Genomic DNA, 15,889 nt, shown 5'->3' on the forward strand with positions numbered 1-15,889 from the left:
TCAATAAACTAATGTAGACCTTGTGTTGAGGCCGCTTTGTAAACGCCTCAAGGATAAACAACGTCTTTCACTCAAGTTTGTTAGATGAGAAAGCCCAACGAATGGATTGGCTCATTTAAAAGGCAAAGTATTTAAAATCCATGCGGTTGGTCGGTGTATCATCATCATTTATACGTCGGTTTTGCTTACATGAAAACATCCACACAATTTTATGCGTCGCTCTATCGAATATTGTCTTAAGAAATTGCAATTTGAAGAAAAATTCATCGTTGTGTGGTGTTTTTTACTCACCTTCAAACTCATCTATTGATAAATTGTGGACCACTATATATGCGAGTGTTGTATGCCAACAAACACTTGATGCTTTTTCAATGTTATCGTTCATCGAATTCATGCATTTTCAATATGTTCCATTTATATATATATTTCAGTACGAACTACCCGGCTTGTCATCGTACTTTGTCCAAGAAATGACATCAAGTTTGTTTGGTGGTGACTTACTCAACTTGGCAAGACATCAGATAAAAATTGCAAAGTTTTTCCATAGCATTTCATAAAACATATTTCGTCAAGTTTCTGTTCGTATTTTTTGTGTTATTTCTCGCTCTTGTTTTTGTTTAGCTTCTCTGCCACCATTCGAAGTGTTTCTTCATGGAACTTTTCACAAACTGGTGCTTTACTTGTGCACACTTTCTTTTTTTTTTTTTTTGAATGTGTCTGTTTCTCTACGTACAATGTTTAATACATGCACAGTGGTTTTTCTCGTTTTGGTCATGTTTTGTATAGGCATTTTTACCTTTTGCTTGATGATATTGATGCTTGAGACTTCCCTCATTTAAGTCGTTTTTATCTTAACATCTTTTATTGGGGGAAGAAACGACGGAGTGATGTACTGTTGATTAGTTTGGTTTGCTAGGCCATTCATCCTCATTTTCGTCCTCCGCACGTACAAACGAAATGCGTACTTGCACGATGTGTTTGGTATAATTATATGTGCTTCACAGTAAAATTCGTTAGGATCAAGTGACTCTCCACATGCACTCGCTAAAATTGCAATTTATCCCAAATACAACAAGTTAACGTCGTCATTACGTCTTTCTCTCTCACTCTCTCTCTGCTCCTTCTTCTTATTTGTTCACCGTATTCGCTGTCAGTCTGTATGTTGAAGAACGAATCCATAAAACACAATTAGTTCATTACGGCAGTGTGTTTTCGATGAGGAAGACATATCGAACATGAACAGATTGAAGTTGGTGGTGAGAGATGGAAAGACGGTCTGATTCGTGGTAGACATGATTTGATGAGATGATCAGACGGTGACTACAATTTTGCGTGTAAAGAACGCATTTTTGTGGTAAATCAAAATCAAGTTGTGCAGATTAATTTGAACCATCATGTCTCAAACATTGTACATGATGCTCATTGCTACCTCATACAGTGTTGTACAATGAAGATGCTCATCAAAATAATGGGCACAAAAGGGAATTTCGCTCATAAATTGAGTGACGAACTTATTTTAGCTTATCACAAGTGTGGAAATAATTATAATAACGGATTTCGTAACAATTTAAATCCTTGAGACGTTCCAACCATCAAATGGCCCGCATATAAAAAATAATAATGAAATATTGCGAAAATAACACACAGAAAATGAGAGAACCGGTGTGAGCGCGAGACAAGTTCGTGCATTGAAAGATACGAAAATTCAGTGAACAAAGTTAATTGAGAAAACTTCGTAATTTAACAAAAAAAAAAACAACGACAACACAAACAAACAAAATACGCAAAATTGGAAAAAGCAAAGAAGGGAAATGAACGATTTGGGTTGAGGAAAGACAAACAAACAATCAAATTGGCAGAGACTCCGGCTCAAGAGAAAATGCGTGGCTGTCTCGAAAGGAGTTTTGATTTTGAAAAAAAAAGAGTGGACGCGCCCGCGCCCAAGTATTAACGCACTAGCTATAGAGGTTGACATTCAACCGTTGAATGGTATGTTAAACAAAACGAATGTTGAAAACGAGATCACTGGTCAAAGAATACACTACCGAATGAAGTAGAAATCGGAGAGCGAGAGAGAGTGAGTGAGTGAAAAGAAAAACACAAAAAACGGCAAGTGCATACATCTTGTGACAATTCCAAGTGTTTTTCAGTTTTGCAAAAGACAGCGATAGCAGCAACAGCACGAGAAAGGAGAGAAGCAATCATATGCCGGTGTGTTGGGGCTGCCTTGACTGCAGCATCGGCTACTGATGCTGCTTCAATGTGTATTTATTTTGAACATTGTATAAATTAATGGAAAACTTATTCACAATATTTATTTAGCTGTTGTCTCTTATCTTTGCCATTTTCCCATTGGCCCCAAACGATATGCAGCACACCAAACCAATTCTCATGACACGAAAACCAAAGTGAACGGGAGACAAGGTTTGTTGTGTGATAAGTAATGGAATCATCAGAGAGAAAAGGGAGAAATAGAGAGAGTGAAAGAGAGAAAGAGAATGAGTTTAAGCTACATAATCGAATTCCATACGGGCAGCATATCGATTGACGATCTATTGCCAACAAATTCGCGGCAAACACGAATTGTCGGCTGCAATGCGACGGCTATAACGACAAAAGCAACCATGATGATGACGACAACGACGACGAAGACCAATGCCGAAGGTTGTCGTCGGCAGCACCAGCAGCAGCTTTCTTTGGAATTCCACTAATTTCAACATTCTCTCGTTCTCAACATTTCACAATTAAATGGATTCGGTCTACAAAGCGCTTTAATTTATGGCTTATGCTAATCACGTTTCTCACGTGATCTCGATATTATGTGCCATTAAAAAGTTCAACTATTTGTTTCATTTGTTAATGAAACTTATTTGTTAGTTTTCCTCTTGCTCTCCCTCTCTCTCTCTGTTTCTGTCTGGCTTGCTCTTTCATTTCTTCATTCACATTGATTTGGCGACAAGCACCTGAAATGTAGCTCTCATGGCAATATGACAAACAAATTTGTTTGCATGTTCGCACTCTTTTGCCGATTTTCTCGATTATTTCATTCTTTTTTTTCTCTCTCTCACGTGCGTTCATTCTTTATTTTTCGTTACAATGTTGATTTGTTGTACACCACTAATATTCTCGGAATATTTATTGCTTTAACGTTTTTGACGCGGCATGTCCACAGCTAAATCGTATATGTATGTGTTTTTATACGCTCAAATCGCACTTCATTTGCATTGGCTCGTCTCAGTAAATCCATTTATTCACTTGGTTGCCTTGGAATGTTTGTGTGCCGATGACTCGTTAAATGTTAAAAGCGTTTTATAAATATCACCATCATCGTTAATTTCGAAATCTTTTGTAAAAAAAAAATTTGCAAGTCGATGAAATGGAGCGTGCGAAAAAAAGGTCTGTTTCCAATCTGATTTCCGGCATAGAGAGAACTAGCAATTTCTTGTGAATTAAGTTATTATATTAATTTGCTTTTATCTTTCTATATCTGCTTTTAGTCAAATGAAGAAGATTGAATGATAAAACTTTTTTTTCTTAACAAATACGATGAAAAATTATGCCTTTAAATCTTTCTTCTCAGTATTTTGTTGAACTTGTAGCTTGAATGTAGCATATAATACAAACGCATATCATAACGAGAGATGAATGAGTTTGCTTGCAATTATATGCATGCGGTTAAAATCGAATGTCAGTATGAAAAAAACGGCCCCCGAAGCAATATAGGTAGCATGTACACGGCGAAAAAAAAGTTATTGTTTGATGTTGCTATTTTTTTAGTGCCTTCCTGGCCCTGTTTAAATAATTCATTGGGACAACTTCAGCATTAAATTAAAACAGAAAACGACCGTTTTCGATTCCATTATGTATACATTAGGCCAATGAATTCAGTAAAATGAACTCTCTGTCTCTTTCTCTCTTTTGGCAATTAATTAATCCTGAGCAACTGATAATATTGAACAAAATCCACACATCGAATACCCGGAAAATTTATTGACCCATAATTTTTTTGATGTTTCGTTTTGATGTCAGATTCAAACGATCAATTGTGAAAAAATCAGTTAAAATAAAAACCGATTAAATATTCATTGAATTGTGATCGCATTCGAATATTTTTACCTCGTGTGAACATATCGGCGGCTAATTTGAATAAATATGCATTTGTGTTAATTATTCATCGACGTCTCAATTTTTCGTTTTATGTTTATAACTTGGAAAATTTAGTGGGGGAAGCGATAAGGATGGGATCGATCTCATTATTATATAATCCGATGGAATTGTCTCATTTCGATATTGGAATTACTCGCTTATCGCACTGTGCCAAATGGTCGTGAAGTATTTATACATCAATTTACTTTTCAATGACCCGAAAATTGAGTTGTTTTACCATTGTTATTTTTTTTTCAAATTCGATTTAATGCTCTAGAATATAAAAGAGAGCATATCATTGCTCGCTCATTGAAATGTGACTTACATAAGTGGTTCATATCGAAGCGATACTAGATTCTCCGAAAATGTGTCTATGATCTGTTTGTGCTTCGTTTCATTCTGATTAAACCTTTGATATGTGGCGCAATTAGGTGGATTTAATTTACAGTGTGTGTTGGCAGTCGTTATGAGTTTTGTGCATCGTGGATTATAATGTTTATGTTTCGATAAACATGTATTTAGTATGCTTTTTCACTTGTAACATTTAGCTGATCATAAATTCACCTCTACCATTGTTTTATGTAATCAAAACCGCATCATTTGCGGAGCAAAGCAAAAGCTTTGATGATAATAGAATGATTTGACCTAAATGCGTATTTTTGTGATGTTTATTGTCGTTGTGTAACTTGATGTGCCGCTTGCGGTGAATCAAGGGGATAAACACTGTTTTTGGTTTAGTATGTTGATTTTCTTCAGAATTTTACTATTTTCTCTAGTTTCGCTCACTTCTATGTGTCCAAGCTTGAAATGGTAGAAATTCTTTTGATTTTCTTGTTTATTTTTAAATAAAAAACACTATCGAGAGCCCCAATGGATTTTGTCAGAGCACCCCCTACGGAATTTTGCTATGATCCCTGAAAATTTTCACCGTCAACACCTATGGATGTTAGTTGTTCAGCTACCTTCAAGAATTCTCACTTCGTTTGCATTTCAAACTAAATCTCATCACTTCCCTCTTCTCTTTCATCATTTTTTTTCTCTCTCTACTTTATCATTTAGCTACGGTGTATATACGTATGCTACGATTCTGAGAGAGTCAAAGACACTTTCTTTCAACCTATGTTATTCGCTTAAACAAATGGAAATCATCTTCATTTATAAAACTTTTCGCTTGTTTCAAACAAATTTTAATAAACCAATTGGGAAGTTTGTTGTTTTGACTGAATATCGTCCACCGGTTGCATTGCTTTAAACAATTTATGTATAGTTTTCACCTGTTTCCCGGCAATTTGCATTGTTAGTTGTGGTGAATTAAAAAAAAAGATGAATTGATGAAATAGATCTATTGTGAAAAGTTCAAAAGTTGTGAAAATGTCGGGTATATCATATTTCATTCGATGGCCTTTGTAATGATTTATGAATTGTTACTTTTTGATGTTTGTCTCTATCTGTGTCTGCTCGGTATTCAGTTCGGTATCAGAAAACTAGATGTGCATTCCCATTCGTTAGATCTGGCATCTTCACAACATTTGCAAATGTAAGTGAAAGAATGAGTGAATGTGCACAAAAGCAATGCAGATAGAAGAACAACTGATGGATGTTGTTATAAATCGTGTGCCCGGCAATGCACTTTGTATTTGTATTTTACGCCACTTTTGCCCGCTCAATCGCATTTCATTTTCATTTAAGCTTTTGTTATTGTTCTTTGTTTCTCAGTATTCTTTCCATTTGTTACCTCTTTCTTTCTATCTCAAATATATACATTTTCTGTTGATATATCTTTTTTTAATGAATTCCTTATTCATTTTTCTTCATGTTGCTCGCTCTCTGTTGTAGTTTCTCGTTTTTTTTTTTTTTCATTCAAGTTCGTTTCTTTTGTGCAATTTGGTTCTTCCTTTGAATTCTTTGCCATTTGCTACTGTTTCGTTTACCTTGTGCGCGCTGTTATACGTTTTCTGCATGTATCATTTTCGTTTTTCATATTTGTATGCCGTGGCACAGTTCATTATGTGGCAAAAGCGGGAGCGAATAAAAGCGAAAGACAGCGAACATGAGAAGAAGAACAAGTGAATGCCTTGCAAAATGTTTTTCATGTTGCTTTTTGCATTTTCTTTAATTACACGTTATCATATTGTAAAACTCAATAAATTTTCGCAAGCAAAAGCAGACAATACAGACATTTTAAATGTAGCAAATTTGCTCAAATGAAAGAATATTCAGAAGCGGGGGTTGCGATGTTGGAATTCAATTGAATGCCAACCAAACTATATAGTCTTAGCGATTTAGCGACCTGAGGTTGCTAAAGGTAGCGACGACGCCAGATGTTCAACGAAGAAAAAAAATACAACGCTTTCGGTTCTATACTTTTGACGGCCCTGTGCATGCAAACACACCGACAGGGCCACAAGCAAACACAAAATGGAAAAAAGTTCCACAATACTAGCATGAACAGACACACAGAGACCGAACCAAATCTAACCAAACCAAAATATAGTAGCGTAATGAACGTTGAGCAATTTATAAGGAAAATTATTGCCATTTTCTCCATATAATAACCGCGCCGTTTGTGTTCGATTGTCTTTTACACCGAATAAAATGAAAATATACCTTTTGGCCATAAACCATTGCCAAACTCACACACATTTGCAGCTCTCATATGAGAGGAAAAGTGCTCAATTAGACCACAGTCGCACACACACACACCATGCCAAAGTAATCAATTCGAAAGTATCTTTGCAAATATATGTGCTGGAACAATTCAAATTGAACAAGCACAACCAAATTTGTTCGGCTTCATTACTGATTGCGATTATGATTGTGTGTGTGTATGTGTGAAAATGTTACGTTTATTATATTTTACTTCATTAAATCAAATAATATGATCGAATTGGTGGGATGAGAAACGGATGCGCGAATGAGTGTCGGAGAGTGTCAGCTCGGCCCCATAACAATCGGCAATTTATTTGTTTCGAACAAGCACCAAAATGTGCTAACATGAAGAAAAAAAAGAAACAACAACGAGAAAAATAGAACAAGAGCAATCTGCTTATGTTGCACATCTGCGAGAATTTGTATAATGAACTCAGTCGTATAACATTTGCTATTGAGATATATTGTGAAAGTGCACACACACACACACTCTATCTCCTCATAATGTGTGCTGAATCCAAAATAATGTTTCGCTCTTCTCATAGCGAGTGAGCATAATTCCGTTCTTTTACGTCTTGATTTTGACATACCATTTATTCGATGACGTGCCATTTATTCGATGATAATAATAATAATAATAATATATTCACGCATTTTCTCACATGTATATGTATATTTTTTGCAGGTGCTTGCCATCGACCGAGATACGGGCGAAAATGGACATGTTACATATTCGATAAAATCGGGCAAAGGTAAAGCAAAATTTCGTATCAATACCGATACTGGTGTTATTTATGCGGCAAAACCATTTGAATCGGATGCTGAATACGATATCATTGTGCGTGCGGAAGACAATGGACTACCAAAGAAAAGTCAAACCACATTGGTTAGCGTTATTGTGGTCGATTCGCCGACATCAAAGGAAAACATCAATCCACCACAAATTAAAAGTGGCGACCAACATGTTGAGGTCACCGAAAATGATAATCCCGGCTTTCTCGTCACGCTCATTCAGGCCTATGACGAAGACAACGATCAATTGTGGTTTGATATAATCGGTATGTTGTTGCTTTTTTTTAGTTTTTCTCCCCCGTCTCTTACACATTACCAATATCGAATTCAAAATATAGTTCATGGACCATCATCAATATCAAGTGGTAACCGCTTAACCTTATCTACAATATCATACAAAGCGACCCAATATTACCATTTGGTAACCGCATATTGTCATGCCATAATTCGACATTTTGTGACAATACCAAAACACCTGTCACATGTTTATATTTCAATTTGTTAGCCACCAAAACATATGTTGGTCTCTGAACCTTTTAGCTAGTTGTTTTTCTCTATCTCTGACGAGTAATTCATAGATGTAAACATTATTTAAAACGCATTTGCATTTGCATTGAGTTGATCGATATTGGTAATTAATTTAAATTTTTGTTTTTACTTTCCCGATTTTCTTGCAATTAGATAAAAAAATGTCATTCATAAAAAAATGTTTTTGTTTCTTTCATTCTAGATGGTGATGATAACAATGATTTCTTCATTGGTCGTGACAATGGCAACATTTTATTAGCAAAGAATCTTGATTGGGAAAAGAAACGTGCATATAATATAACAATTGGTATATCGGATGGTGTGCATGCGATAACAACGCAATTGTACATCAATGTTATCGATATCAATGATCAACGTCCGGAGTTCAGTGAATCCATTTACACTGTTGAAATATCAGAGAATTTAGCCGAAGGCACTGATATTTTACAATTGCATGCCACCGATTTAGATGAAGATAAAACATTATTCTTTAGTTTGCATGCAGCACGAAATCCATCGTCGTTGAAATTGTTTCGTGTTGATTCGGTGTCTGGAATTGTATCATTGGCACAAGAGCTTGATCGTGAACTGATGTCCGAACATATATTAATTGTAATTGTTAAAGATCATGGAACGCCGGCAAAACGAAATTATGCGAAAATCATTGTACATGTTACCGACCATAATGATCATGCGCCTGAATTCACATCGAAATTAATTCAGGGCAAAGTATACGAAACGGCAGCGATTGGCTCAAATGTGGTGACTGCTTATGCAACTGACCGTGATATTGGCGATAATGGTCGTATTGTCTATTCAATTGTTAGCGGTAATATTGGCAGTGTATTTGCCATTGACAATTCGATGGGTGTGATTAGTGTGGCAAAAGAGTTGGCCATAAATACAATGACCGAATACATGATACAAGTGAAAGCAAGCGATTGCGGTAATCCGGCATTGTTTGCACAAATACCCGTGCAAATAATTGTTGTTATGGTTGACAATGCACCACCAAAATTCAGTCGCACCGAAACGGCTGTCGAACTATACGAAAATCTATCGATCGGTACATTTGTCATGCATATCGAAGCACGAAGCACATCTTCCGTTCAATTTGCCATTATCAATGGCAATATTGATGATACATTCTTTATTAATCCATCAACTGGTATTATCACTACCAAAGATTTATTGGACTATGAAAAAACCAAGTACGTATTGCCCGCCTAGTTCATTTTATTTGAGTGCATTTCGATGTCTCGCTTTTTTCTCTCTGTCTCTCTCTCTCTCTCTCCCGTTCAGTTTTTTTGTGCATGTATGCGCGTGCGCGCTCATGAACTTGCAATTTTTTCCGCTCCATATTGATGATATGCGCGAGGTGCTTGTTTAATTTACATATATGCGACAAAATGAAAGAAAAAAAACGATGATTCTTTCCGACGACCTCGTTTGTTTCGTGTATGTATGCATTTATATGATGCACAAACATTAAACATGCACATCGCATATATTTGTCTAAAGGATAGCGAAACACGCACCGGAGAAGAAAAAAAAAACATTTTGAACACTAACGAAGAGAAACCAGCGAAACTATCGAATGCGAAACGCAATCGTGAAATGTTTACGAATTTCATGAAATAGACACACAAAACACCATTCGCTCGATATTTTACATTTACCTAACTAGAAATAGCCAACATCAATTGTCACTGAAAAATTTAGTAATTTTCATTTTTTCCTCTCTCTTTTTTCTCTTTCTATATTTTTTTTGTTTGTTTTATTGCACGCTCTCGCGTCCGATTGACTTTACATTGAATTTATGCGCGCGCTCCATTCAATGTCCAATGGATGGTGTTTTTCGGATCGTGATGCACACTTTTTGTTCCGTGCCATGGGTTGTGTACACTGTGTAAATGATTCAGATTTTACAATTTAACGATACGTGCAACAAATATGGCTTCCGTGTCGGCAACATCATCAGCTATAATTCACGTTTTGGATCGAAACGACAATGCACCGTATTTTACACAAAAATTGTACAAAGGTGAAATATCCGAATCGGTGCCAATTGCATCATTGATTCTAGCCGTCAACGACACACTGAAAATGGATCAAAGGTTTGTATCAACACAAAATACATATACACACTATCACACACACAGACACACATTCGATTGCAGATAGACAAAGAGACAGATGAAAAACAAAAAACGAAAAATTCGTTCGTTTATTTTCATCTCTCTCCATTTCGAATTTAAGAACCATGCACTGTTATTTGTCACACAATAATTTCAAGCGTGAATCCTTTGTGATTTTGGATTTGGAAAATCGGCCACAGCAACAATTGGCAAATGGGACACAATATCATGCGACTGTTCTGTATGCAATGACACAATGGATGCATTGTTCTACATGATAGAACTGCAATGAATTTTTAAGCATACGTCGCGTCATATATGTATATCGAATGAAAAGCGTTTGTTTGTTGTTGTTGATTTTTTCTTCAATCTTTTTAATTAGTTTTGAGTGAGGGATGAAGAAAAAGAATTCTCATCAAAGAACAAAAAAAGATACTTTAATTGTCGTAGTGAAAATGATGATAGGTAGCCCATTCAATACAAAATCTAGCTTATTTCAAAAGTGACAAATCTTTGAACGCATTCTTTGAAAAAGAAATGAATCAAAGTTTTGCTATCTCTCCAAATAAGTTTTCTAAGCAGTTTTCATTTGCGACAAATCCCAGTTGGAAATATATTTTATTTTGAATTTGTTTCGTAGGGACTGTTTTCCAGGCTTATATACAAAATCCTTAATTTCAATCATACAATCCCCGAACTATTCCCATTTCATGAGTATTATAAACAGTGTATAAAAGCAGCATTTCCTTTGTTATCCACCAAATATAAATAAAATGATTCATGGAACGGAGTCCAAGTGGGTCCATTGGGAGCATCTCCTTCTATTAAGATGAGATACTTTGCTGCTTTTTTTAAGTAACCGAATTTCTTTCAATTCCTTCAACATTCCGGCAACTTTGAGCCGCATTTTCCACAATAGAACAGTTCAATTTATAACTTGCAAAGAATATACATTTTTCTCGTTGCGCGTTCAACAACAACGAAAAAAACTTTTTTTCTCTCGAAAACAATGAATTCCTCTGGCTATTATCTTTGGCATATAATCTTTAAAAATCGTTCTCTTTTCAAATAAATAAAAAAAAAAATACGGAAAGAAAAACAGCAACTTTTCAACACCAACTCAAAAACGCTATGCTTCATTTCTGCCGCGACTATAATCTCACATATCAAACAGCGCACATTCACTTCAGTTCAACTGAAACAATAAACATTCCAATTCTTGTTATGGTTTTTCATGCGAATGCGCGCATGAACGAAGTAAAAAAAAGAGACGAAAAATCATTCCAGCACGTTTTCGTAAATCACTGTTTATCTGCGTTTTAACATCGAATTAAGAGGATGTATGTTCTAAATGATGTTTGAAGAGTGGCTGGCCGAAGTGAGTAGATTTCTAAAAAAAACATTGTAAACGCGATGGATTATTTCGATTCGCCTTTCCTTTTTTTCAAAAGAACACACAGGTCAACATCACTTGTGCAGCAACAACAACAATCAACCAAAACAATCTACAAAAGACGGAATCGAATTCAAATTGCATTTCTCTTTTTCAATTGCAATTTTAAAATTCATTCCTGACTTTGGAGAGATCATCATCGATTCGATTTGGTCGATGCATTTTATCGAATATTAAGTGATGTGAAATGCATGCAAAATAAGCATTGTGATTGCAAATTCTTGTTATTTTCCATTGATTTCTTTCGTTATATATGCATGGTACTTATGATTGAAACTCTTTCTCTTATACATCTTTTTCGTTTTATTTTCTTTTGTTATCTGTTTTCTGGAATACACAGTGTGCCATTAGTAATAAAGGCTTATGATATTGATGCTGGACTCAATTCACATTTGCATTATGATATTGTTGAGACGATGCCACGTCGCTATTTCCATATTGATTCAACAACAGGTGCCATAAAGACAGTGATGTTATTGGATCATGAAAAGATACCATTCTTCACGTTTCACGTAAAGGTAAGTAAGATGCTTTGTTATTGCTGATTTTTTTTTTATTTCTCTTTCATTTTTAAGCCACATAAATATTTTGTTGACCATTTCAGTGTGCAGTTTATTTTTTATTTTTATTTTTCATTTTCGTTTGGAGAATATGTTCTTTGACGTTTATTCTCTGGTTTTTTTGTGCATTCCCTTGTTTCGTTTCGTTTATTTTTTTTACATGTTTTTTCTTCTCTCATTGCTGCTGTTGAAGATTATAAAAATATAAAAAATGTGTAGCACAATTTTTGCACAGAAATTACAGTACTTGTTCATCTCTTGCATATAAAAAAGGGGGGGCTATTACGGTTTGAAGTTCACAAACATGAAAATTTCAGCGACATACTTTATTTGTCATTTCTGTCATGTGTAGCTAATATTTTTCATGGCTACTTTTGAGTTACTATAACATTTATAAGATTACAAAAATGGCTTAATGTACCCATTTTTGCTCATTTGGATATTGCAGAACAACCATAGAGCATACACTTTTGCATTTCATAACTCCCTTCTTTAATGACATTTTACATGGGGATATCGTTTTTTATTCGGTTTCTGTCTGTGGGTAAAGTTGCTGCTGCTGTTGGTATGCGCACGCGATTTTTTCATCATTCTCTGATATTATTTTCTCACACATATATAAAATATATCATTTTAGTGTTTTGATGCTGCTTTTTGTTTTTCATGTCGTCGTTTTCTTCCATTTCATACCTCATTTATATTGCTGTTTACACACAATTTGCGCACACTTCAATCATCGTGCCAAGCAGATTATATACATTAGCTCTTTGTATAGTTTGTGGTTCGTTAAATAAATTTTCTGTCATTTCTGTGACATAAGAAATAAGAATAAAATCGCTTAGCAAATGACGGCCGTTTTCATTGTAGTTTTGCTCCTTGTTACCAGAACAGGCAAAGTCAGAGGAAAAAAATGCTGCTAAACGAAAATATATTCATGCAAAAGACACGACCATCCCCATCAATGTGACAATGAAGATGTCAGCGACGGCAGTAAAAGTACAGCTAATGAAGGGAAATAACTGTTTTAAGACTAACATGTCAACATTTCTTGCCACTCAATTATTTTTCTTGTTTCATTTTCTTCATTTTATTTCGATCGAATTTACCGTTATTTTCGATTTCATGGTGTGTTGTCTTCGATGCTATCAGTGCAATCTCGTGTACAAGTGCAACAACAAATGTTGCTATAAAATCTTAAAATTCAATAAATTTTCTATTATAAACTTTAATACAAATCGCTTGTTTTCTAGCACACATACTCGTTTGCTTAATGTGAAACGTAGTTGATTTCATTCCCTCTCTCTCTCTCTTTCTCTCTCTCTCTCTCTCTCTCTCTCTCTCTCTCTCTCTCTCTCTCTGAGGAGTATATTCTTTGTTATTTTAGAATTTTCACCAGAAAAGATAGAGAGTCGGATACGATTTTTTCAATTTTACATTGATCAAAAATCTCATTTAATTTCGTTTCTCCTAGTAGTACGATGCCATGTTTCACATTAAGCCCTACGGCCAAAGACTGGCTGTGTATTTATTCTAGTTTTTCTTCCTATTTCGTTGTTATCTTTGACATTTTCTCCACTCATCGTATATTTGTTAACTTTGCGATTGAACCATCATCTAATATCAAACCTTTCTAATATATACCATATACATATTTTGAAATTGAGTGCACGCGCGTGTGAACGCTAGCGAAAGAATGGCTCGCAGCATGTGCATTTCGTATGTTTTTGTCATTTGACGAATGGTACGGCACATTCAACTCATAATCGGATCGTTTTCTTCAGTTCACCATCTATTATTTTGCACTTGCTTTCATTGTGCATTTTCCGGCCATTGTCGATTGACCTTTTTTATTGATGCATTCGAATTTGAACTTTGCTTTATATTTCAAAAAATGTGATAATTTATGTTATAGTCAACGATTTTCATTTCTTTTCATTTTATTTTAAATTGTGTCTATTTATTCCGGGCTATTAACCGATCCTGAACGATTCGGGTACTGTTGTAAAGGTTTTGATGAACATGAGCCCTGTCATTTAATCCTTTTTTGCGTATTTTTGACGTTTTTAATCCCTCTTTTACCACTGCGTCGACCATCATAAACCATTTTATTTTGTTTTTGATAGAGACCATGTTTTAAAAAAAACTATTGAATAATCAACTTAATTCTTAACAAGAAATGAATGTATGAATTCAAAAAAAAATATTAAAATTCAACATGTGGTATTTTCTTTGCAGGTATCTGATTTGGGTAAGCCTCGTTTGTCATCCGAAATCATGGCAAAAGTTGAAATCAGTGTCATCGATGTTAATGACTGTCCACCAATATTCACACAAACCGAATACAATGTCACATTGTTATTGCCCACCTATCAAAATGTGGCCATTCTACAAGTGAATGCAACGGATCGCGATGATAACGGCAACAGTAGCAAAACATTACGCTACGAAATTGTTGAAGACAGCAATAAAGATGGTGTATTCGCAATTAATAGCCACACAGGCGTTATAACAACACGGTAAGCATAATTTTAAATGGTTATATAGCAATTGTGGCCCCAAACACACATAGTGTATGCCCCTATTCAGGGACCTTATAAATATCAAGACTGTATGTAGAGTGAATAATTCAATTTGATATATGACTGTGAATGTGTGTGCACGCTATTTATTAGGTCCAGCATAAAAAAAAAAAAAAAAAAGCGAAATACTCTAGACACAATCTAAGTGGCAACACATGTACATCGTTTGCATTTCGTGCTCTGAAATTTATTCCGACAAATTCTCCACCGGATAATGATGGCAAAGAAGCTGCTTTGGCCATGCACAGAGAATAAAAGCCAAAAGAGAGACAAAAAGAAGAGCCGACAAAAAAACCCCAGCGCAGACACACTGTGTATGAATGAGGTGTTTTGCACGCGCAATAGACCATCCACCATCATCACTCCAAAATCGTCCAACGTCAAATAAACCATAAAATGATACCAGTTTCGTTTGGCTATTCACAGAATATTTTAGATTTGCTTCATTTGGTATAATTTTGCATTCATCGTAAAACGCACAACACAAAATTGATATGAAATACGCGTTCGCTTCACTGAGATTGACCACATCGAAAAAGAAATGCGACGATGGCATGTGCCTCCTTTGTCGTGCTTATTTTCATAACCGCATATCGAAATGCTTCAATACCAAAAGTATGTGTGTTTGCACTCCATCTACTGACATGTTTTTTTTTTCGTGTGTATGTGGGAAAAAGACGAACGTTGCTTGTTACCATGCAAATCTAAAAATGTAGTTCGCGTTCGCTCATAAATAAAACCAAAAAGATGTATGTTCTGCCTTCTAATCAGTTTTGTTTTGCTATTAAGGGTCGTGTGCAGAAACAAAAAAATTATGATTACCTGAGATTTTAAATCGTTCATAGGTCAGTCTGAGGCTTCTACTTCCTGGGGAGATCAGCCAAACAATTTATCATTTAATATGGTATTTTGGCGCTTTTTTGCGCATGAGGAATGAATACAAAATTATTCTATTGCTAAGAATGTATGTGCAGATCGTAGACGGAAATGGGGAAAAATGATCGAAAAATAAGCAGAATTAACAACGATTGGCTCATTTTTATC

General features: G+C 35.3%; 1 protein-coding gene across 2 annotated transcripts in view; it reads left to right on the top strand.

Moving 5' to 3' along the window:
• Positions 1 to 15,889, top strand: part of LOC116350002 (fat-like cadherin-related tumor suppressor homolog) — a 142,321-nt gene that overhangs the window by 76,473 nt on the left and 49,959 nt on the right. For both annotated transcript variants that reach the window (XM_031781713.1, XM_031781720.1), the window contains exons 13-17: positions 7,481 to 7,853; positions 8,318 to 9,326; positions 10,038 to 10,232; positions 12,047 to 12,224; positions 14,502 to 14,782. In XM_031781713.1, coding sequence (XP_031637573.1) covers positions 7,481 to 7,853; positions 8,318 to 9,326; positions 10,038 to 10,232; positions 12,047 to 12,224; positions 14,502 to 14,782 — 2,036 coding nt within the window. The remainder of the gene's footprint in view (positions 1 to 7,480; positions 7,854 to 8,317; positions 9,327 to 10,037; positions 10,233 to 12,046; positions 12,225 to 14,501; positions 14,783 to 15,889) is intronic.

Source organism: Contarinia nasturtii, unplaced genomic scaffold (assembly GCF_009176525.2).
Source record: "Contarinia nasturtii isolate CC-2019 unplaced genomic scaffold, AAFC_CNas_1.1 Cnas_scaffold_129, whole genome shotgun sequence".
In the NCBI taxonomy this organism is placed as follows: Eukaryota; Metazoa; Arthropoda; class Insecta; order Diptera; family Cecidomyiidae; genus Contarinia; species Contarinia nasturtii.